A 25244-nucleotide genomic window follows, 5' to 3' on the forward strand; every position below is an offset into this window, starting at 1 on the left:
TGGGTGAAAATTATAGTTATTGAGAAGTTAACCTGTATTCCTCATTCCAGCAGCAATACCATTAACGGTGATAAGCAAAGCATCTCTGGCTTTATGGTTGTCATCATCACATCTTAACCTCTTAAGTATCTCCACCTGCAAAATGTTCATGGGATTGAGAAAGGGAAGACTATTCTCAATCAGCCTCCTTAAGCTTCTATTATTCTGCTGAAGTTTCTCATGTCCACTAATCACTAGTACGAATTTTCCAGTTGTTATGAGCTCACTTCTTAGTTGACGACCAAGTTCTTGTCTCTTCTCTGACACAAGAACTTCATCATAGTGCTTAGCAATAGGAATATCTGCTTTTCCCAAAACCATCTCAATAAGGTCTATTGTACTTTGAAAGAAAGGCCACTCTTTGTACATGGCTTTTAGATCCTCAGCGTGTCCTTTCTCACAAGCACCTTTTAAACCTGCTCCAACTCCAAGCCAAGCTGGAAGAACAAATCTGGTTTGGGTCCATGCAAACACCCAAGGTATGGCACGAAGATGTCCAATTCCTGTTGAGCTCTTTCTTCTTGTGGGGCGGCTACCTATGTTAAGGTAGCCAAGCTCTGCTTCAGGTGTGGCTTCATGGAAGTAGGTTAGGAATTCTGGATTTTCATATACTACACTGCGGTAACACTGGCAACTGATTTTTGAAATATCTTCCATGAGATTACGCCATTTTTCTTCTCTAGGTGGGAGAGGTGGACGAAGGGTAGCAAGCAGCACAGCTGTTGTATATATTTCAAGCTGTCTAACAGCTGTCTGTGGCAACCCAAACTTTGCCTGTACCATCTCTCCCTGCTCTGTTGACCGCAGGGTTCCCTGCAATATGTAACACATCAGAGAATAGTTGTTGATTTTAGAGCATTGCTAGTAATGGGTGCAGTTTAGGGGGTGAAGTGGAATTGCGCTTTCAAATGTTTATGAAGATAACAGCTTATCAAAAGCAGAACTGACTCCTGAAGATTAAATGGGAAGATGATCTAAATTCTAGTTCAAAGTTAAATAAACGTATAACTTGACTTTCAAGCAAATTATAAATTTCAGATACCCTTCTAGCCTCAAGAATTGTTGGCTTACTGACTGTCAACCAAAATTCAATCTAGACAATTTCATGGTTCATGACCCTTAAAAGTCAACAACTCTTCACAATTTGAGCAAAAGAAACCAATAATGCATGATAAGTTTCTAAGTTAACATTTACCCTACCAGCAGTCCGAAAGTCCAGGTTTTATACTACACTACATCCATATGACCCGTCAGAAGGGAGGTCCTTGAATCAACTAACACCCCAGACCCTCAAGAGTGTAACGTGTATTATAGCAATGTGCTAAAAATTTAACAAAACTATGATTCATACTAATAGTTTCAAACAGCTAAATGTTTTAAAAGGAATATGGGACTTAAATCAGATTTTTAAGGTTACTTAAACAATAAAGGTTAAGATGCATAACCCACCATCACAGATCCAGGTGGTTGAGACTGAATAGCAAGATAAGTTGGGCCACCGCCACGACCAATACTCCCTCCACGGCCATGAAACAGAGTAACCTTAATAGCATACTCATTGCAAGCAGCCACAACATCCTCCTGAGCTTTGTAAAGTTCCCAAGCAGCAGTAAAACGCCCAGCATCTTTACCAGAATCAGAATACCCAACCATAACCTGCATATAGAAGTTTATTATACTACCACATGAAACTCCCCATAATAGCTATTAGCTATAGCATAACTGAAATGAATCTCTAATTAAAAGTACCTCTTGATGCCCATTATGGTTTTTAATGATGTGTTGGCGGTACCAATCTATTGATAAAAGTTTTCTGATAACTGAACCAGCTCCTCTCAGGTCCTTCACAGTTTCAAATAGAGGAACCACCCGCAGCCTATGTTGGACACATGAATGTCATTAAAATTCAAACATTCAAACCGAATTGCAACACAGTGCCAGGGGGATCTTTAGACCAATTATCTAGCAAATCAACACAAACATGTCATAGAGTTATCATAAAATTTTCTCTTCTCCCAGCACTCGTAATGTTTGATCCAGTAACAATCAGTGGAAAACAAGAGTACTCTTCCAATTATATTTTATACCTGCTAGTCATCTTCCAAACACTCAAGAAAATTGACCTTAAGCTTCTTGGACTTGACAAGAACACAAATATAATCGAAAATTTACATTCATGCGTGTCTATAACTAACATATAATATGCATAATTCACACATTTATTCCGAGTTTTCACTAGAAGAATAATATACACATGAAGATACAATTTTTTCATCTCAGGCACCCTCGATATCAGACAAGTACAAAGAAAACTTCGATAAATCCCACTTGACTAACATAAAAACATTTCAGTTCTATGCTTACGTTCCACCAGGACATGCTCTTCCCAACTCCCCGCTAACAGCAAGCCGTGCATCCTTCTGTAAAAGCTCTACAGCAAGGACATCACTTGCCTGACAGTCAAGCAAAGTCCAAAATTGTCAGTATCAATGCTAAGAACTTCTTTCTTAAAACACAATACTACATCCTAGTCATCATATGATTTCTTTCCCAGTTGTAGACTTGTAGTGTTAAAATTCCAAAAAGATATTAGACAATTAATTTTATCAATATCAGCTGTACGAAATATGGGCAAAGTGACTTTTCATGCATGACCAGAAAGAAAAAATCCACTCCGCATTTAACCCCGACTAGGAGGGTAGGGGTGAGGTGAATCCTTATAGGCAGCTTTAGTTTTGCATATTTGTAAGGAGGTTATTTCCCGGGTTCAAATCCATGACAAAAGAAGAAAAGAAGAAGAAAAAGAAAATAAAGGCATTGATGATAGTAGAAGACCTCAAAGCAATTATTCAATTTCAAAAGGCCAGGTGAGTTTGGGCATCTAAATATTGATTTTGCACAAACTATTTCTGTTACAAAGTTTCCATGCATAATTTGTTACAGTATAGCAGTTAAACATACCTTTGAGGCCATAGAGATCACATAAGCTCCAAGCGAATCACTCCCTAGCTCAGCAGAAACTCGGAACGTATCCAAGACTTCTTTAACATCTGGAGAAACCTAAAAAGAATAAAGAAAGATGCCAATCAGAAATAGAAACTCAGAGACACAGAACAGAGAAAGAATTGAATGGCATAAGTAATGTCAAAAACAATTAGACTGAGAAGGGAATAAATTACCCTCAAACTGGTTTTATATTGAAAGGAAGTGACACGAAATGCTAGAACACTAAAATAAGCAAGCAAATTGCAGAGGGTATTTTTATCCTCCGTATTATATTGTACTACACAGTACCATTAGCCTAACGCACATTCCAAACAACTCTTCTTTAAAGTTCTTCTAATACAGTATCACGAGTCATTTATTATATTTTTTTTTCTCCTCTTTCAAAAAAAAAATGGGTCGAGTTCGCACTCCTAAGGATTAACCTGGCTCTTCTTCAGCTGCACCCACTCTACGTCCCAAGATTCGACCTTAGACCTAGTCATTCGTCATCCTATTGCTTCTTTTATACACTATAAACATCTCTTGATGTTGTCACGGACCATGGTTACTAAAACTATCTTTGAGTCTCTGGCTCATTATGGGTGGCTACATGCCATGAAAGAGAAAATGCTAGCTTTAGAACATAACCAAACATGGGTCCTTGTCCCTCTTCCATTCAGTAAAAATGCCATCGGTTGTAAATAGGTGTGCACCCTTAAAGTGAATCCAAATGGATTGATTGCGAGTTTCAAGCCTCGAATGGTTGCCAAAGGTTATGCTCAGACATGGTGTTAACTACTCCGAAACCTTCTCACCTAAAGCTAAGTTGGCTTCTGTTTTTTTGTTCATCTTGTTGGCTGCATCTCATCATTTGCTTTTGGCCTTTTACACCAACTTGTTAAAAATATATTTCTCCATGATGATCTATATGAAGAAACTGTATAGTTTTGTTGCTGAGGGGGAGCAACGCAAAAGTTTGTTGACTCAACCAATCCCTATACAAATTGAAATATTTCCCCAGGCTTGATTTGGGAGGTTAAGGGAAGTGTTCAGGACTTTGGCTAGCTATGTTAATTGTGTTTTATCGAAAATTCAAATTTGGCATTGCAGAACTCAAGAGCTTCCTTCAAACCAAATTCTAGATAAGGATTTACGCCATCCTAAGTATTTCGTGGAAATTGAAGTAAGCAAAAGTCAAAAGAGAATTTTTCTCTCTCAATTAATCTCCTCTCTCGGGTTGGCATGTTGGGAACCAGATCTTCTGATGGTTCTGGACGTGAAACTCACTTTAGATGATAGAGCTGTCATTGGGCGCAGGACTCTCTATATTAAATCGACCTCATTGTGTGTTCCTTGGAGGAAGTATGATTTTTTTGAAAAGCAAGAAACAAAATGTTATAAGTAGGTCGAGGGTGGAGTATGAATATCGAGCTGTGGCTCAAACTTCTTGAGAGTTATTAAGGGTGAATTGCCTATTAATGAGATTGGATTTGAGAATCCTCTACCCATGAAATTTTGGTGTTATAATCAAGTTGCTATGCACATTGCCTCAAACCATTGTTCCACAAACACCAAAATACATAAAAATAGATTTAATCGCCTTGGGAAAAGATTTTGCAGACTTGCATCTACGGAACATGTTAGAACTGGAAAACAATTAGATGACAAGGATTGGGTATCTTTGTAACAAGTTGGGTATGATTAACATCTATAATTCAACTTGAGGGGGAATTAAGTGTATTATGCACATGATAATGTGCAGAGTGGATTTGTGTCCTCTGCACTATATATTGAACTATATCTTTACTACTAGCCTAATGCACTTAATATAAATATGAGTCTTGCACCCGTATTTGTTGGCATATTCAAGCGTAATGGAATCTTGCATCGGTTGGTATTGGGAAAAGTGAAAACCATATATGTAAAAAGACCCATGAATCCAATGCCTTAAAGTTTTAGGTTGAGACGTAGTCCATATGCTTTGTTGTGGTGTGCCAACTAATTTTCCCAAACATCTATCCTTTTAACAATTTTCTAAAATAAAAAACTTTCCCATCCAACTAGATACAGAACTTACAAAACTGGTGCTTAGTATAAACTCTAACCATCTCACCTCTATACTTGGAGGAACCAGTGGCCTCTTCCCTTTTAGCTCTCTGGTTAAGAAGTCCAGTTTCTTTTCTTCATCCCATTCACTGTATGTACCCATCTCCAAATAACTTGTAATTGCATCAAGTGTTTCAGCATGTCTTATTGATTCCTGTCACACAGATAGTTTCAGGCCACAACTGATTATCCAAGCAATAATGAGTAGAAAAATTTAAATCAGACCTGACGCAAGTCAAGCTTCATTAACACCAGGCCAAAGGTAACAACTCTTCGAATCAGATCAGCAAGTCGACCATCAGCTAGCACCCCAGATCCACATGATTGCTGAAGAAATGGAGAGCTAAATAAAAATTCTGGACAACCTTGGAGAGAAGAAGGGTAAAAGCAGGAGAAAGAGTACCAGAGATTCATAACAGAGGAGCAGAGGTTCCAAAAGCTGATCAGTTGTTTCATAGTAATCACAAGGATCATGTTCACATGGACCATCCTCAAGAAGAAGCTCCAACCGTCTACGAGTTCTCTGAAGCTAAACACATGGAACAGAAGATGCGCAAATTAATTATCTTACCATAGATTGAGGATATAAAATTGCCAAATAATGGGAAAATATAGAAAACCAATAAGTTCTATAAAAACATGCAGAAAAACATCCTTCAGTGGTTCCAATCAAAATTGGGCAAATACATATTTCCTATCATACATGTACTATATGCGCATCAGCCTTTTGAAAGCCTTGGAAGAAAGCAATAGGCTTGATCTCAAGAATATTTGAAAGCCTATGACCAGAAATCAATTGGCTTTCACCATGTATAGTAGAGCTCCTATTAATGCATATAAACTAATGATTCATTGGTCTGTACACTGTCATTCTACATAGAGACATTTGGCAATCGAATCTCTAATGAGTAATGTCAAGACTCAAGTTCAAAAGTCCTTCAATCTTTATCTATAAATAATAGAGAAAATATCAATCTATGTTGAAATTAATCTTATAAAGCTTTGTTTGCCGCAACATTCTATGCAATAGTATCATTCCTTAATGGTTAGTCCCATTGAATTTAAAACAACCTGTCTTTTTCCTTTAAAGAAAAAATTAAGCTAACCACATGAATAGCTAAAGAAAAGAGCAATGATGTTAGATTGTCCAGTTACTTGGAGAATATTTTGGATTTACTATCTTTCATAATTGTTTTTCATGCAACTCCACTTCTAAAACTTGTCCTCGCATCCATCCCAAAAACTAATATCCAATATCAGTTATTTCATTTTTCAAACTATTGTCTGCGAGATTCATTTAAAGCTTTCATAGAACATGCACAGGAAAAAACTAGCATATCAGCATATGCCAGGGTAATATAGCTAATAACGTCCAGGAAATAAGCAACATACATAACTTATACAAAGTACAAGCAGCCAAACTTGAATACCAGTGATTCATACAGGCAACTTTGAAGTATTACTTAAGTAAATCAGAAATGATACCTTATCTTTTACATTCCCGAGGACAACTCTATAAGGAGCAATTCCAGGACGCTGAGGGAGCTTTGGCTCCAAAAGCTTCTGAAAACTGGACCTTCCTATCTGGGATTCTGCAAACAATTTCCTCTGAGCAAGTAGTTGACTAGAGTTGAAAGAAGGAGAGCGTGACATTGCAACTGATGAAGCACTGGAATTTGCTGAACTTGTTAGTGATGAACGCCCATTGTGACTGCCATTGCTTGTAGCTGAACTTGAATTCTCACCATCCTATCAGTGAAAATGTGTACACATATATATTACCTAGAATTCAATGGTAAATTTAAAATCCTACAATTACTGATTTGATCTACCTTGTAATTATTGAGTTGCTTGTGATCACGTCCCGGGATGTCTAGTCTGGGATGCTCAGATTCACTTTTTCCTACGTGAAAGAATATATTAATACAGAAACTTTGTAATAGATAATTATTTATACTTGATTGAGGCAAGATTTACATATATCCAAAGAAATAAGTAGCAGAATGGATAAAGGATGAGTTTTTCTTGATAAATATCAGCCTGGGAAGGGAAGAGGCAGGGATTTCTTGTAATGTGTCAGCATATGAATAAAATTGCACCTCATTCCTCGAGCATGAGGAAAAAGAAGTTATTATAAGGATTGGTGGTATTGCAATTCATTCTTCATGCAATCAGCAGGGACATCCCTTAAAGAATATTGTAGATAGGAGCCACATAAAGAAAAGTAAATCTTTTTGTGTGGTTCTAGAGGAAAAAAATTGCCATTGCCATTAAAATCATATGATATGCAAGCAAATAACTAGACAGCAATTTAGATCAAAGTTATGTGTACCAGCACATGAGGGTAAATGAGCTCTTGCTGGGAGTTTAGTTGGGAGTGATGAAGCTTGTTGATCATGATGTTTCAATTGAATTCTGCTCGCAGATTGATTCCAATGCTCATGGTCATTCTCATGGTTAGCTTCTGAAGAGAAAAAAGTGATCATCAACTCTTAAAAGTGGATTAAATGACTATCAAACATATCTTTGAGGATATAACAGTGACAAACCATAATACAGAATAACACTACATACAGAAATATCCGTAGCTGATCATGTAAAGACATTAAAAGTGCATAAATAGAATTGTAAACAGAATACCATTCAAATCCACTGCATCATCAAATATCACATCATACCTATGTTACAGTCTGATTCATATTGAAGTTTGAAATATGTTCTGCAAACAATAGTTGTACTAGAAGGAAATTATCATTTGTAAAAGCAGGTATTGCTGTCCCATTATATAAAACCTCTTAGAAATATATAAAACCATTGATGGAACCTCACCCAACAACTTAAGTTTTTTGGTTGAATTAGTTCTTTACATGGTATCAGATCCTCACTTCCCTCCCCACTTTCTCTCGTAGAATTTTCTTAGCACAGGTAGTCGGGCCAATGCATTGTCCACCCTTCGAGCCCAATGGACTCTCGTGTGACAGGGCGTGTTAAAGATATATAAAACCATTGATGTAACCTCACCCAACAACTTAAGCTTTTGGGTTGAATTGGCTCTTTACAAAACCTTTAGAAAACATTCCCAGGAAAACATACAAAATAAGCTCTCAAGTTTTTACCACACACATAAGCAATTAGAGTCAATCTCATTTTTAATTTGGACGAGATTTGAGAGAGTGGATTGAACGTAAATGTCAACAGGCTGATGTCATTGGAAAAAGAGAAAATGAGAAGGGGAAAACACACACACACAAACTTGTAAATTTTGGCAAGTTTGAGTTATTAGCATGGCCAGAAAAGGTATCTACCAGCATAATTTTAAAGGCAATTCCAAACCAAGAGGAAAATACCTCAATGCACCAAAGGAGTAATGCATAATAAAGACCAGACAGGGATCAATTGCATTACCAAAGAAACAAGAGTAAATATGTATAGCAGAATATCGCCACCCATTTAAACAATGGCATAATAATAGTCAGGCTTTAAAAAGGACAATCAAGTTCGTATGATAATCTAACAAAATAAGGTAAAAAAATTCAAATTTACTGTCTTATAATAGTTTCAACTTTTAATTTGCCGGTGAGCAATCCTGTGCTACTTCTTGACAAACAGTATTCAGTAGTCACATGATATAAAACAAGGATGACTGCTACGTCCATTAGCATTTGGAAGATATCACCAAATACAAAATTCAACTAACAAACCTTCTAGAATTTCATGTGCCAGTCTAGACAACTTATCACTGCACCGATTCATGGATAACTCAAATCTCAAGCTTTCCAGTTCCCGAACATAGAGGTCAATCGCCATCCATCTTGACAGAAGTGAAACATCTTTTGTGACCTGAAGAACAAAAGGAAAACCAATTATAGAATTATAATATCTATCATAATTTATAGGATCATATCTGTTAATTACCAAGAGACAAGAGGTATTCATTGTAATCCTTGTTATATTAAACTACACAACATTGGTGCTATTATATAGCAAACCAATTGAAGAATACAAAGAGACACACTCAATGTGGGACTTCTATACTATGTACAGCAACACTCCCCCTCAAGCTGGAGCATATAGATCGTATGCACCAAGCTTGTTACATATCTGGTCTATTCTAGGTCCTCTCAAAGACTTAGTAAATACATCAGCTAATTGATCATTTGAGTTGACAAAACGAGTGACTATATCTCCTAAGAGAACCTTTTCCCTAAGGAAATGACAATCTATCTCAATGTGCTTAGTCCTTTCATGAAACACTGGATTTGAAGCAATATGCAAAGCAGCTTGATTATCACAAATGAGAGATGTTGGGCCAGTGTCTCCAAACTTGAGTTCCTTCAGTAGCTGTTTTAACCAGATGAGTTCACAGGTAGCTGTGGCCATGGAGCGATATTCTGCTTCAGCACTTGATCTAGCAACTACACTTTGCTTCTTACTTCTCCAGGAAATCAAGTTATCTCCAACGAATACACAATACCCAGAAGTGGATCTTCTATCAATAGGAGAACCTGCCCAATCAGCATCTGAGTATCCTACAACTCTGGTATGACCTTTGTTTTCATAGAGAAGACCTTTGCCAGGAGCAGTCTTAATGTACTTGAGGATACGGATTACTGCATTCCAGTGATCTTCACAGGGAAAATTCAAGAACTGACTTACTACACTGACTGCAAAGGAAATGTCTGGTCGAGTAACTGTGAGATAGTTCAGTTTTCCAACCAATCTTCTATACCTTTCTGGATCAGAAAATAGCTCCCCCTGATTTGGTAAAAGCTTGACATTTGGATCCATAGGAGTATCAACGGGCTTAGCATTTAACAAAGCTGTTTCCTCAAGAATATCCATAGCATATTTTCTCTGTGATAGTACAATGCCATCTTTGGATTGGGCCACTTCTATCCCTAAGAAATATCGGAGTCTTCCAAGGTCCTTTGTTTGAAAATGATGGCACAAATGTTGTTTTATCTGAGTTATGCCATGAGTATCATTACCTGTAATGACGATATCATCAACATATACTACCAAATAAATAGAACCTGAATCAGAGTGTCTGTAAAAGACTGAGTGATCAGCCTCACTTCGAGTCATGCCAAACTGCTGTACAACAGTGCTAAACCTTCCAAACCAAGCCCGGGGAGACTGCTTTAGACCATACAAGGCTCTTCGGAGACGACAAATTAGGTTAGACTCCCCCTGAGCAACAAACCCAGGAGGTTGCTCCATATAAACCTCTTCCCGCATATCACCATGGAGGAAAACATTCTTTATGTCCAGCTGATACATAGGCCAGTGATGAATGGCTACCATAGTAATAAAGAGGCGAACAGAAGTCATTTTCCCCACGGGAGAAAATGTGTCACCATAGTCAAGGCCAAATATCTGAGTATAACCTTTAGCCACCAAGCGGGCCTTAAGACGGTCCACCTGACCATCCGGACCAACTTTAACCGTGTATATCCATCGACAGCCAACAACAGACTTCCCAGAGGGAAGGGGAACCAGATCCCAGGTACCACTACTCTGAAGTGCACTCATCTCATCAATCATGGCCTGTCGCCAATCAGAATGTGATAACGCCTCACCTATAGTCTTAGGAACAGATACAGAAGAAAGAGAAGAGAGGCAAGCAAAATGGGATGGTGAAAGACGATGATAACTCAAATTTATTAAATACCTGGGAGGGGGGACGAGAATCACGAGTACCTTTCCGGAGTGCAATGGACACATCAATGTCAGACGGAAGAATCGGAGCTGCCGGAGGAGATGATGACGGAAGTGAGTCCACAGGAGCCTCAGTAACAATAGGGGCAGACTCGAGGGGGGCAGGGTCCTGGGGAACAGGGGGACGTTGCCGACGATGATAGACCTGGAGGGGGGAACAGGGGCGGGAACAGCGACGGGGACATCTAAAGAAGGAGATGGTGAAGGTATATAGTGAACTGAAATAGGTGGTAAAGGTAGCTGAGTAGCAACAGAATCACTGGGATGAGAGGAGGAGTCAAAGAATGGAATAGACTCAAAGAATGTAACATCCGCCGAGACAAAGTAATGACGAAGACTAGGAGAATAACAACAATAACCCTTTTGTGAGCGAGGGTAACCCAGGAAAATACATTTATGTGACTTAGCAGATAACTTGTCAAGACCAGGACTGAGATTGTGGACAAAACAAGTAGAACCAAAGATGTGAGGAGTGAGTGGGTACAAAGGTTGATGGGGAAACAACACAGAATGTGGTACCTGATTATGAAGGACGGAGGAAGGCATCCGATTAATGAGATAACAAGCTGTGAGGACAGCATCGCCCCAATACTGGAATGGGATATGAACATGTAACAAAAGTGTCCGAGTAGTCTCAATTAGGTGACGGTTCTTGCGTTCAGCAACCCCATTCTGTGGAGGGGTGTGTGAACATGATGTCTGGTGAAGGATGCCGTGAGATGCAAAGAAGGTTTGAAACTGATGAGACAAATATTCACGAGCATTATCACTTCGAAAAATGCGAATCGAAACACCAAATTGAGTAAGGATTTCATTAAAGAACTTGTTAAAAGTAGAAAACAATTCAGACCGATTTTTCATTAGAAATAACCAAGTACATCGAGAATAATCATCAATGAAAGTTACAAAATATCTGTACCCCATAGTGGAAACGGTACGACTAGGACCCCAAATATCTGAATGAACTAAAGCAAAAGGAGACGAAGACCGACGACTGACACGATCGGGAAACGAACTACGAGTGTGCTTCCCTAACTAACACGACTCACAAGACAAACTAGATAAATTTGAGAAACGTGGGACCATCTTCTGGAGCTTAGCAAGATTTGGATGATCCAACTGAGCGTGAATAGTAAGCGGAGAATCCACAACAGAGCACACTGAAACAGAAGTTGAAAGCTGATAAAGGCCATTGGACTCAGATCCGACGCCAAGTGTCCTCCTCGAGCTTCGATCCTGCAAAATGACAGACTCTTTAGTGAAAGAAATAATACAGTCAAGGGATTGAGTCAAGCGACTAATGGAAATAAGGTTGAAAGGAGAATGAGGAACATAAAGCACATTCTCAATGGGAATAGAAGGAAAAAGGAGAACGGTGCCAATCCCATGGGACTGAACTAGTGACCCATTAGCCATAGTGATACTGGGCAGGGAACCAGACGTACAGAGAGAGGTAAATAAAGACTTATTACCAGAAATATGGTCAGATGCACCAGAATCGAGAATCCATGGACCAAGAGAGGGCGAGTGAGAAACACCAGCAAAGGAATTACCCGTGTGTGCACTAGAGGAAGTGGTACCAGGAGGTGGCTGTGATCCAGCAATCAAGGCAGAGTCCGAGGCAGGAACAGTAGTCTGAGCAAAATGAGCGGAGCGAGGAGGGCGACCGTGAAGATCCCAGCAACGATCAATAGTATGGCCCGGCTTTTTGCAATGAGTGCAGAGAAAGCGTCTCGTAGAGGGTTTGCGTCCACGTGCAAAACCCTTGGAGACAAGGGCAGATGGGTCAATTGAAGAGGGAGCAGATATTGCAGGCTCCATAGAAGTCTTAGATGGAATGCGAAGCAACGTAGACCAAACAGAGTCCAGCGATGGAACAATAGTAGAGCCCAAGATCTGATCCCGGTTGACAGAATATGCCGGGGGCAAACCATAAAGAGCCATGAGCATGAAGAACGTGCTGCGTTGCTCAAGTTCTTTAGCAGGATCTGCAGCAGGTGGCAACAGTTCATTGAAATCATGAAGGAGGCCCTGAACTTTTCCCAAGTAAGCAGACATAGAGACATCAAGTTGTTGAGCAGCAATAGTAGTGATCAAATTTTGACAAACCCCATAGAGTCGCTGAGTGTCATTGGTATAAAGTGACTTGGCCTGACGCCAAACAGATTCACAAGTAACGTGAGCACGAAAAATCTGCTTCTAGAACGAGTGGATGGTAGACTTGATTGTGCTACATAACTGAGCATCAACCTTTTTCCAATGAGGGCGTACATCTACCGAGATGGACTCAGCCTTAGTAATGAGATGGTCAGTCTAGTCCTGTCCATCAAGCCAAAGTCGGAGATCAGAAGCCCAAGAATCATAATTGGAGCCATCCAACTTGTCAACGTGCAGCGGAACATTAATATAATTAGAAAAAACAGGCGGGTCAGCCTTTTGAGAACCCTTGGATGCATCGTGGGGTGACAAATCAGCCATAGATCACCTGAAACAAAAGCGAACAGCAACCAAAAGCAAAGAAACACGCGTGAATAGGGACCAGCAAGAGAAAGAGACACTGTCGGAAGCCGAAACGAAGTCAGAACAACAAAGTGAGGATAGATCCAGGTGCACAAGGAGAAGACGAGTTGAACCGTGGTGGTCGGAGGTCCAGCCGGAGCTGCACGCGCCGCTGCAATGAAGCGGATGGCAGAAGCTTCCTCCCGCGCGTGTGGGCGCGTGGCTGAGGGGTTGGAGATGGGTGTTGGACAGACAGGACCGCCTTGTTGTGGCGGTCAGATCGATGGGAGTTTCGCCGGAAAAGTCGCCGGAGACGGTGGTCAACGGTGGTCAACGGCGGAGGCGGCGGTCAACGGTGGTTCTGGACAGCGGCAGTACTCAGACAAGGTCGGAAACAAAATAGGGAAGCCGGAAACTGACAGATGTGACGGTTTCCAGAAAAAAAAAATATTACTCAGCGGACAGTGGTTCACCGAAAAACCGCCGATTAGGATTCCTCTTGTTAGGCTCTAGATACCATGTTAATTACCAAGAGACAAGAGGTATTCATTGTAATCCTTGTTATATTAAACTATACAACATTGGTGCTATTATATAGCAAACCAATTGAAGAATACAAAGAGACACACTCAATGTGGGACTTCTATACTATGTACAGCAACAATATCAAAATCAGTAAAAGAAATATTCTACAAGAAGAAAATAGCACTCCTACGTAAGACGGAAATATTCTGGCAATTCAATGATATGTTTGAATCACAGGCAACAGACTTCAATATTTGAACCAGTTTGAGGCCGAAAACGTAAAATTTGACAAAAAAAAATAAAGTAGACATCGACAAAGTTCCAAGAAAACTATAAAAAGAAAATTATTCTAAGAAATATTTTACATATTAATAGCTCATTTATTTTTGTCTACATTTCCCCTGTCCAATCATCATTAAGCTTGTGCTTTCCAAAATGACAGACACAACACTTGTTTAGATTGTCAATAATATAATGCTATTACACATTCAATCATGCATCCACTACTAAAAACTCCTCACTCGTTGAAAAAGACTCCTGCAGTTTTTTTAAAATACAAAGTCACATAGAAAATTATGGGCAGCTTAATGCATATTTAAAAAGCTACCTTTGCTGTCACATTTGGATTTCCATCTCTATCACCTCCCATCCAAGATCCAAACTTTATGGGAGTGCAAGTCAATGGAAGTGGTTTTCCTGTATGCTGCAAGGAAGGATAAATTGCATTGAAAATCTTAAAGGGAAAGAATCTTCAAGTTAATTGACATAAATTAAAGATGACAAACCTTCTTTAAAGCATTGCTGACTCGACGTAAATAATGAGGAACAGCTTTCCAGAGTGATTGCTCCACAATATTCAATCCTGGGAGAATTCAAAAATAAACTAACGGGTTCTTCCGCTTTTTTATTTGAACAGTGAACCAAATCATGCAAGAGCTGACATATATAATGACAAAGACCAGCTCACCTTAAAAGATTAAGTTATTCGGTGTTCATGCAAAAGCTTTTCAAGCTTGAAGTGTGGACAATGTAGGCATATTTTATCTTTTACTAAAATTTAACTTTTTATTAAAAGAATGGGATAACAAGAACCAAACTCTTAACCACTTGGTTATAACTTGTAAAGGGCTAAAAACGATTTCTCATGCAACATCTCTTCTAAGAACTTAAGCCATGGTGAAGGGTTTGAATGGTGCTATATCTAACATATAATACTCAAGCAGCTTACCAGCCCTAGCTTCATCAACTGGGGTGGGTTTCTCACGCCTAAGCTCGTCTGTCTGCCATATTGAAGTTATCTCTCTCACCTACCAAACCCACTATGATTTATGAGAATGGAACGAAGTGTGCAAGAAGAAGGAACTGCACTACCCATTTCAAGTTATAGATATAATTTCCACCCATGAAAACTTTATAGTGGATTATTTTATTTTTTTTGGTACAAACACCACAATAGTTCACTAGAGTGGAAATACAGATCAGGAATTGTACCAGATCTTCAATCACCATTTCTCGATCTTCAGGGCCAAGATCAGGTCGATCATTATAATCCAAAAGATGCTGCATGAAGGGGAAAAAGTAGTTAGAGACAAAATGCTTATATGATATTTGAGATTTAATGTCCACAACTCAAGCCTCCAGCAATGTTATTAAGACCAAAATGTTGGGAAATTCGTTCCCTCAAACTCCAATGTCAAGCGGGTCCAGAGGAAGTCCGTGGCGGGGGCCACCACCAATGAGCTAAGGCTACACCAATCGTAGCAAGTGGATCCGACACCATGTCTCAACCCAAAACCTTAAGGCATTGGGTTCTTTTCACTTATATACTCTTCACTTAGCTCATTACCAACCAATGTGGGACTCATCACACTTGAATATCTCAACAATCTCCCTCTCAAGTGTGAAACTCACCATTGGTATGCTCCCCCTCAACCGAGTACCCGAAGCGCAAAGTACTCGACCCGCCTCCTAGCCAATCACTAGGCTAGCTCGAGCCCAATCCGGCTCTGATACCACTGTTGGGAAATTCGTTCCTCAAACTCCATTGTCAAGCGGGTCCAGGGGAAGCCCGTGGCGGGGGCCACCACCAATGAGCTAAGGCTACACCAACCGTAGCAAGTGGATCCGACACCATGTCTCAACCCAAAACCTTAAGGCATTGGGTTCATGGATCTTTTCACTTATATACTCTTCACTTAGCTCATTACCAACCAATGTGGGACTCATCACACTTGAATATCTCAACACAAAAAAGATTTAATTGGAGAAAAAGAAAATAACTCACAGCAATTTTAATGTGTTTGTATTGCAATGTACGGCGATTAATTTGTGTGGGATGAGCTGTAAGAACAATTTCAACCACCTGTGGCAACAAAAATAAAATTTGATTTTGAATTCTAAAAGAAAATGGAACCAGATTACTAAGCAAATCACCAGTAATAAGAACATAATGCTTCACTAAATTAATAAGAAAATATTTGTCCAGAAAGCAAATAATTAAGGATTTTAATCTTAGCCCGATGAGTGCATTCCACAATTTTTTGAAATCCAAAAATCGTTCTAATGATAATGAAAGGCTATTTATTTATTTATTTTCATCCACACTTCTCAGGCTATACAGATTGACAAACTCAAAACAGACCTGCTTGCAAACTGCATTATAAAGCTCATCTGGGGAAACTCCACCTTGCACCAGCTGGCCAAAGATGTCATCACAAGATTTTGCAAAATGTGCCATATTTCCTGCTTTACGAACCCTGCACAAATGCAATTTGTATGAAACACTACCCTACCGAGGCAAGAATGGATTTAGAAAAAAGTATATAGTATTCCCTCAAAGTTGTTACTCACTAGTCTCCATGTTCTGATTTTCATAATAATCAAAGAATGAGAAAGATAAATTATCAACTAATAGAATATAGGACTCAATTACCTATGATGGGTTTCAGCTATACCCGTCAAAGTAAGATAATGGCTGAAGGCTCGAGCAAGGATCAGAGCTTCTTCTAATGTCATCTTCGATAACTCTGAAGCCAACTGCTTCTCTAGCATCTCTGCCATGTCCTCAATCCCTGAGTGTCTCATATTACAAGCACTCTGGGAAAAAAAATTAAAAAAAATTAAAATTAAAATAAGCAAAATTAAGTGTTAAGGAGTTTTCACATCCTATTTTTTTAACCTCGCTTCTTGCAACTTGGTATTCAAATGTAACACGAAGCAATTACATTTCCACATTTTAACAAGGAATATTGAAGATTTCGTAGCCTAAGGAACCCAGAAACTACAAAGAGCCCAATCCAATCATAATGGATTAGTTCAATCCCATCGTAACATTTGAGTCTTTGTTTATCACATAACCCCCGCAGTCCCGCACATGCATGCATGCATCATGAAACACTAACATGTCCTGTTTCAACCATCTGTTTTCTCAGTCCATTTTCTCAGCAACCAATCAAGCAGAAAACAGTGAAGAAACCACAACGAAAAGAACAAAAATAAAATAAAAACAAATAAACCCCATCAATGAAAAAACAGAAAATCAACGTTAAAAAATCATTGACAAGGGTGAGTATTCTATGAACAAGCAAAGCAAGCAATACCCATTTAAGAAAAAAAAAAAACTGGGTCTTGAAGAAAAAGCAAAACCTGTGCGAGGACTCTAATTTTTTCGAGTTTCTCAACGAAAATGGTGCCAACTTCTCGCTGCAAAACGTCGTTGAGAAGATTGCCAAGCAATCTACAGTCATCATCATAGCTCTGGAAGGAGATTTCCTCTGCTATATCGTCAGTGGTGTCCGTCATTGTCACTCAATCAAATCAATCACAGAGAAAAAATGAATTCAGAATAAGAAGAAGGAGAGAGAGGAGTGTGTGTGAGAGAGAGAAAGAGAGAGTGTGTATGTGGTTGAATGGGTAACAAAACAAGTAACAAGGGAATGAAGAGAAGAATGTGGTGGTGTTGTTAACAATAACTAACAAGTGGCAACCACGGCGGGTAGGAAGGGAACTTGTGAATTTGTGACTGTTACATACGTTATTGTGTCCCCTGCTTTGTAAGAGACAGTTTTACTTTGTCAATTCTATTCTATTTCATATTTCTCATCAATGAATTAACTACAAGTGTAACTCTACACACCTGTTAATGATTATAATTTGTTAATTAATAATGTATATTAATTTCTGATTTATTATGAATTTGTCAAACCTATTGTTGAAACCTTAATCCACATATAAAAAGTAAGCTAAGCGGTACATTAGGATTGACAAAATAAAAACTTATCAAAATGCTATCGAATTAAAAAAAAAAAAAGGCCCTGTAAGCTTTAAGATGGTGAAAGCACGTTTGTAAAATGTACGTGGTTAATCAATGGGAAAACTACAAAAAGAAATAATAGTTTGTTTGTCATTGACACAAAAATGAGAGAGAAAGAAATTATAAAGAAATGAGAGAAGTTTATCAAAAACAAAAAAAAATGAGAGGAAAATTTGATGGACCTCACTCTTTTTTTTTATGTATGTGGCAGAAAAATTGTTTATACCATAATTGCATAAATAAATTCTCCTTAATCAATAATATGAAACTGAATTAAATAAAGGGTTGAATGACTCTCCTCTTGCAAGAGATTTCGGTCTCTTATGTCAGAGATAGATAAACATACGAGGTCCATATGTATGGGGAAAAAAAAAAAATCGAATTTTGATGTATGTACGGTAACTAAATGTATGCGTCGCTTTGTACAACTCTATAAATGAGATCCAAAGAGTTAAGATAATAAAGAGAGAGCAGTTATTGGAGTTCTTTTTTCTTTTTTTTTACCCGAGATGAAAAGAAAAAACAGCAAAACAGAAAGAAACAAACTAAACTAAGCACAAAGTCTGGACTAGTGAATTCTCACTCTGCAACTGATGCATGTACTCCTGAGGAGGAAGATCCAAGAGCTCAACACTCCAAGAGAAATTATTAGCATAAGCGGTCAGTGAGTTATTGGAATATTTGTTACATAGATCTTGTGCACAATATAGAAAATAAATTTAATGGGTGTACCTTAGTTAATAATATAAGGATGGAAAAGAATTTAAGTTCAATTCCCACTAAATATATTTTTGAAAGGGGAAAGAGCTTTAATGGTAACTAAGTTCGTTCAAAGAATTAAAGTTTATAAAAAATTGAAAATACTCAAAGTATTAACTCGTCTCAAAGAAATAATTAAGGTCGGTACAAAAATTTATAAAAAGTCAAGTAAAATTAATAATCACTCTAGTTTCATTATCTTAACTTTATTGTACGCAAAAAATGTAAAAAAAAAAAAAAATTATAATAAATTTTGTGATATTTTATTTATGAATGTCATAAAAAATTTAATCCCTTGCATTGGTTATCAATTGCCTAACAACACACAAAATTATATTACAACCCAATCACTTATATTATGTTGTTCTATTTGTATTATTCATTAATGTGTATTAAATACAAATTATATATTCCTCAAAACATCTTTCAACTTTATTTATTTTGTTTCATGTTATGTGTATTATCTTTTAATGTGCTTTTTTTAGCTTTATTTTTAAAATATTTATTTTAACTTTAGCTGAAAAGTATGTTTTAGCTTAAAAAAGATATGTGCAAAACAGGCTCTATATACTAAATAAAATGTCATTACAATATTAAATAATAATATAAAAAGATTACATTTATAGTCTTTCCAAATTGAATTCTTCAAAAAAAAATTGTGTAATCTCCTCAAGTAAGAATATATAACAAAAGAGCCAAAATGTTTGGAAATGTTACGAAAGAGCCAAAATCCTTTTGTTATATATTCTTTTTTCTTTTTTTTTGCTTTTCAAAAAAAGAATATATAACAAAAGGATTTTGGCTCTTTCGTAACATTTCCAAACATTTGCTAAGTCGATTACTTGAACTATTAGTGCCTAACTACAATAGTGGGGGAGTAAGAGACTAATCTTTTAGAGCTAATTTATTAAACCTGCTCTAATCACTTCTCTAATACTTTTTTTTTCTGTTGGCCATAGCACTTCTATATGATTATGTGCCCTTATTACATGTCAGAATCCTTGAAAGTACAATAATTTAGTTAAACTAGTATAGGAGAAGTCATATGGGCACGGCTAATGATGTATAATGTAGCATATAGACCGAAATTTCTATTGTGCTACCGCACTATTGATTGGGTGTGGCAATCCAATGAAAATGGAGCAGTAGTTGTGTTGTGAAGGAAGTAAATTTAAGAAGAGATCGTGGAGAAAGGAAAGAAGCAGCGAATAGAGAAGGGAGAGAAAAATTAAGAGAGAATTTGGGAATCAAATAAATCATGTTTATTCAATTCATTTTCTGAATTATATAGGAAATTAAAGCAATCAGCAACTAACACTAGAGATAATAAAATCAAGCAGAATCCTAATCCTATACTACTTCCACGGAAAGAAAACAACCAGATAAGCCAAGAAGATAACAACCCGTAAAATAAGCTAAACCATTAATCAGATAACTAGATTTCAAATAAACAACTAATTGCTACTGGAATCAAGGAGTGGGCTTCCTGACTTCCATCTCATACTCCTCCAAGTATTTGGGCTTCTGCACCTTCCTTTTGGGTCTGGTTCCTCTTAAGCCCGCTACACTGCCTCCCCCTTCAAAGGTGACCTTGTCCGCAAGGTCCACTAAATTTGGGCTGATCAAATCTTGAGTGCGACGAGTGGCACTGATTGAGTTGGAGGGCGAACTAGCAACGGCTCCTGTTGGCGGTGGGAAAGATCCATAAGGAGATAATGTAATCCCACAAGACAGACACTGATTGGTCGAAAATGTGGCTGCCTCATTTTGAGTGGTGGATGTAAAAGGTGCAATGAAAGCTGGCTGAGACACGTTTTTGGGAGCAGGGGTGTCAGTCTCGAGACTCACGCTCTGTTGCTTACTCGAACAGTCTCCAAAAGAGGGGTCTGAGGAGTCTTGTCCCATCACTTGCCCATTGGATTCACAATAATGCTTTTCATTTGCTCTTCCTGTATTATACACATTTGCCCACTTCTCTTTCAGCTTTGTATTTCCGTCAAACACCGCAAGTGGGTTATCACCCATTTCCTGAGTGTCCCCTTTCACTCCCATTCGTCCATTTTCTATAATCAATTCGTTTTGATTTTCCTTCCACTTTATAGAGATGTCAGGGACCACGCCCTCTGGTTGGGTAAACACATCGCAAGGTTCCCTTTTGTCGGTGATGTCAGAGCTGGGCAGAGGTAGTTGTACCTCGGTTTCGTCTTCCCAAGTTGCCACATCTGGAGGTAAGTCGGACCATTGAACTAGCACTTGTTGGGTCTGTCTACCTTGGCGCCAAATGGTCCTTGTTGACACAATAGCTAATGGTTTGTGATGTATTTCAGATGAGGATGGCAGAGGTGGAAATGTTGTCTTAGATGACTCCGTTCCAGGGAAGTAGGGTCGTAGAAGTGAGACATGAAACACTGGGTGGATCTTTGTTTCCGGAGGGAGAAGGAGGCGATAAGCCACGGGTCCGATGCGTTCCAGTATCGTAAAGGGGCCAAAAAAGCGCGGTGCCAGCTTCTGACAAGAACGACGGTGAAGGGATAGTTGTCGGTAAGGTTGCAGTCGCAAAAGGACCAAGTCTCCAACACTAAAGGTTCGATCTGTTCTCCTTTTATCAGCTTCACGTTTCATTGTTTGTTGTGCTCGCCTCAGGTTGTCTCGTAACTTCTGCAGGACCGAGGTGCGTTCAGCTAAGGTTGAGTCAACAGCTTCCAAGGCGGATAATCCCAGAGAGTAGCGAAGAGGGCATGGTGGGGGTCTGCCATAGGTGGCTTCATAGGGTGATAGCCCGATGCTTCTGTTGTAAGTTGTGTTATAATGGTACTCCGCCAGAGGTAACATCTTAATCCACTCTTTCGGTTTGTCATGCACAAAAGCTCTGAGATATTGCTCTAATGTTCTATTAACCCTTTCTGTTTGGCCGTCTGTTTGAGGGTGGTATGCTGAACTGAAGTGGAGTTGCGTTCCCTGTAGCTGAAACAACGATTTCCAGAAAGTGCTCAAAAATAATGGGTCCCTGTCAGATAGTAAGCTCTTCGGCGTGCCATGGAGTTTGCCAACGGAGTCCCAGAACGCCTGTGCTACCTTAGCAGCTGTGTAACGGGTCGGGAGGGGAATGAAATGGGCACCCTTAGTGAGTCGATCCACTACCACCAGTATCACTGAGAAACCGTTAACAAGAGGAAGATGCGTGATGAAATCTAAAGATAGCTCGGACCAGATTGCTGCAGGTGGTTGCAGAGGCTGAAGCAACCCATAAGGTGAGTGATTGTCAGGTTTAACCTTTTGACATGTATCGCACTGCTGGATAAATTTTTGAACATCTTTTCTGACATTTTTCCATGTGTAAAAAGTGCAGAGGCGAGATAAGGTCCTATGTATTCCAGCGTGGCCACCGATTGGAGAACAATGAAATTCAACCAAGAGTCTGGGAATCATTGCGGATCCAGTTGGCAAGAAGACTCTCCCTCTATGTAGAAGTAGCCCATTTTTTTGTTCCCAATGTGGGTTTTTATTTGTGGATGACTGTAACCCTTTAATAATTGTAGAAGTGTAGGGATCCTGTTGTAACTCTGACTGTAATAATGAAGAATAATCTGAGTGAGGCGCTGTGAGGGCGGTGAGGTGAGCTATGGGGAATCCAACATCCCCTTCAAACTTTCGTGAGAGACCATCAGCGGCAGCGTTCGACTTACCAGATTTAAAAGTAATCGTGTAATTATAACCCAACAATTTGGCTAAGAATAATTGTTGTTCTGGTGTCTGAATGGTTTGGGACATCAGATTATGGAGGCTCTTATGGTCCGTTTGGATGATGAACTGAGACCCTGGGAGATATTGGCGCCACTTGGCTACGGCTGAGGTGATTGCGAACATCTCACGGATATAAGTAGATTGTTGTTGCATGCGTTTAGATAATTTGCTAGTAAAATAAGCCACAGCATGTCCTTCTTGTAGTAAAACTGCCCCGATACCAATACCTGAAGCATCTGTTTCAATAACAAATGGGATATTAAAATTTGGTAGAACTAAGATAGGAGCCTCAATTAATTTCTGTTTCAGCATTGCAAACGCCTTAGCAGCTTCTTCATTCCATTTGAATTTTCCTTTGGTCAGTAGGTCCGTGAGTGGGGCAGCAATTTTAGCATATTCACGAATAAAGCGGCGGTAATACCCTGATAGACCTAGGAAAGCCCTAACCTGAGTTGTGGATGAAGGTGTTGGCCATTCCTTAACCGCTTGAACTTTTTCTGGGTCAGGTGATACCCCTTTCACTGACACAATATGGCCCAGAAAATGCACCGTATCTGTAGCAAAGGAGCATTTAGAGATCTTAGCATACAGACAGTGGGCACGGAGGGTTTCCAGGACTTGTTGAAGGTGAACCACATGATCGGGTATTGTTGAGCTGAAGACAAGGATGTCATCGAAGAATATGACGACGAAACGTCTGAGGAACTTTGCAAACACCTCATTCATTGTAGCCTGAAAGGTGGATGGGGCATTCGACAATCCAAACGGCATAACAAGAAATTCAAAGTGCCCGTGATGTGTTCGGAATGCTGTTTTATGGATGTCAGCAGAGTGCATTTTGATTTGGTGGTATCCGGAACGAAGGTCCAATTTGGAGAAAACCGTGGCGCCATGTAATTCATCTAAAAGCTCATCTACAGTGGGGATTGGGAATTTATCCTTTACTGTAATTGAGTTTAAAGCCCGATAGTCCACACAAAATCGCCATGTGCTGTCCTTCTTTTTCACTAGCAAAACTGGAGAGCTAAAAGGAGATTGACTCGGTCTAATGACTCCTGCATCCAACATCTCTTTACATAGTTTTTCTATTTCATTTTTTTGAAAGTGGGGATAACGGTATGGTCGTACTTGTACATGTTTGGAGTTAGGCAGTAGGTTAATGTGATGGTTATGGGTACGATCGGGTGGTAGGGTGGATGGTGTGGAGAAAACCATATCGTACTGCTTGAGTAAGGATTGAATATCAGGTATGGGATGAGTTATGGGAGCGATGTGGTCAACAAGGGATGATGAATTCACAGAAGTGGTGGCGAAGCACATAAGGCATGATGCTATAGTGTCAAGGGACATAAGTTTACCCAGTGTGGATGAGGAAATTGGCGTTGGAAGGTTGGGTGGGTCTCCTTGTAGTTCAATAGAAGCGCCATTGTGAGTAAATGTCATCAAGAGCTCTGCGTAGTCTGTTATTATGGGCCCCAAGGTAGCCAACCATTGTACTCCAAGAACTACATCAGCTCTTTTAAGGTCGAGTACAAATAAATCCAATGTGAATGTGTGCTTTTGGAGCATCAGTGGGACATTGCTACACATTGCAGTGCAAGAAAGGCCTTCACCATTACCAACTTGGACATTAAATGGCGTGATGGCTTGCAAAATGAGACCTGCATGGGAAGCCATGCGTTCAGTAATAAAGTTATGTGTGCTCCCGCCATCAATCAGCACTTGTACTGGTTTTCCCTTTATGTAACCTGTCAAACGGAAGGACCTAGATGAGAAATTTTCGAATAAGGCATGTAAACTTATCTCCGAGGAGGATTCTGTGACTGGTGGATCTGGTAAATCCTGTGTAGTGTCAGCTGGGATCAAGGGAGGATCGTCCTCGTCTGTGCCCTCAAAGTATAACAATGTTGTTTTTCCTTTGCATTTGTGACCGAACACATAACGTTCGTCACAGTTGTAGCATAAATTTTTCTCTCTTTTTGCCTATATTTCAGCTGGGGTAAGGCGCTTAATAGGAAGGGTGGAGGTTTGAGGCTGATTTCTAGAAAAAGGAGTTGGTTGATTTGGGTTAGTGGTAGAGAAAGGTGGTTGTAATGGTGGTCTAGGGGGCCACTGTCTGATAGGTTTTGCCATGGTGTTTGTGTCAGCAAAGTGATCTTCGTACACCTTAGCCAAAGAGAATGTTGAATGTGCGTCTCGTGGCCTTTGAGTTTGTACTGCGCGGCGAATATGTGGCTTTAGGCCCGCAATAAATAGTGCACGACGCAATGTTGGTGATAGTCCGGGGACGCGGCTAGCTAGTGCTTCAAAAGCAGATTGAAAGGCACTAACGGTACCTTGTTGTTGCAAATTGGCAAGAGCCACTGCTGGGTCATCAAATTCAGAGGGACCAAATCGCTGCTGCAATGCTGTGACAAATGCTGTCCAACTTGGTAGTAGCCCGTCATTGAATAATCCTTGGAACCACGTAGATGCTGGTTTATCTAGGTTGAAGGAAGCTAACAACAAACGTTCTTGTTCTGGAATATTATAATAGTCAAAATACCGATTGGCACTG

The 25244-nt window shown here is 39.3% G+C and overlaps 1 protein-coding gene across 2 annotated transcripts; it reads right to left on the reverse strand.

Annotated features, from left to right (window-relative positions):
* Positions 1–27: 27 nt before the first annotated feature.
* Positions 28–17673, reverse strand: LOC133285955 (phosphoenolpyruvate carboxylase 4-like). 2 transcript variants are annotated; one of them, XM_061483280.1, is made up of 20 exons: positions 17518–17673; positions 16805–16968; positions 16514–16628; positions 16157–16234; positions 15364–15432; positions 15101–15179; positions 14658–14734; positions 14480–14575; positions 8832–8970; positions 7463–7591; positions 6963–7033; positions 6616–6879; positions 5534–5659; positions 5356–5457; positions 5138–5284; positions 3001–3099; positions 2404–2492; positions 1789–1915; positions 1489–1695; positions 28–852 (listed from the first exon to the last, which is right to left on the reverse strand). In XM_061483280.1, the coding sequence occupies exons 1-20, from the start codon at positions 17671–17673 to the stop codon at positions 28–30; spliced, it is 3159 nt and encodes a 1052-aa protein (XP_061339264.1). The 2 variants fall into 2 exon arrangements, with proteins under 2 accessions (XP_061339264.1, XP_061339263.1); XM_061483279.1 differs by having other exon boundaries at positions 7463–7594.
* Positions 17674–25244: the final 7571 nt, after the last annotated feature.

The sequence above is a fragment of the Gastrolobium bilobum genome, unplaced genomic scaffold (genome assembly GCF_033153095.1).
Source record: "Gastrolobium bilobum isolate Gb01-03AN ecotype WA unplaced genomic scaffold, APGP_CSIRO_Gbil_v1 utg4364, whole genome shotgun sequence".
Classification (NCBI taxonomy): Eukaryota; Viridiplantae; Streptophyta; class Magnoliopsida; order Fabales; family Fabaceae; genus Gastrolobium; species Gastrolobium bilobum.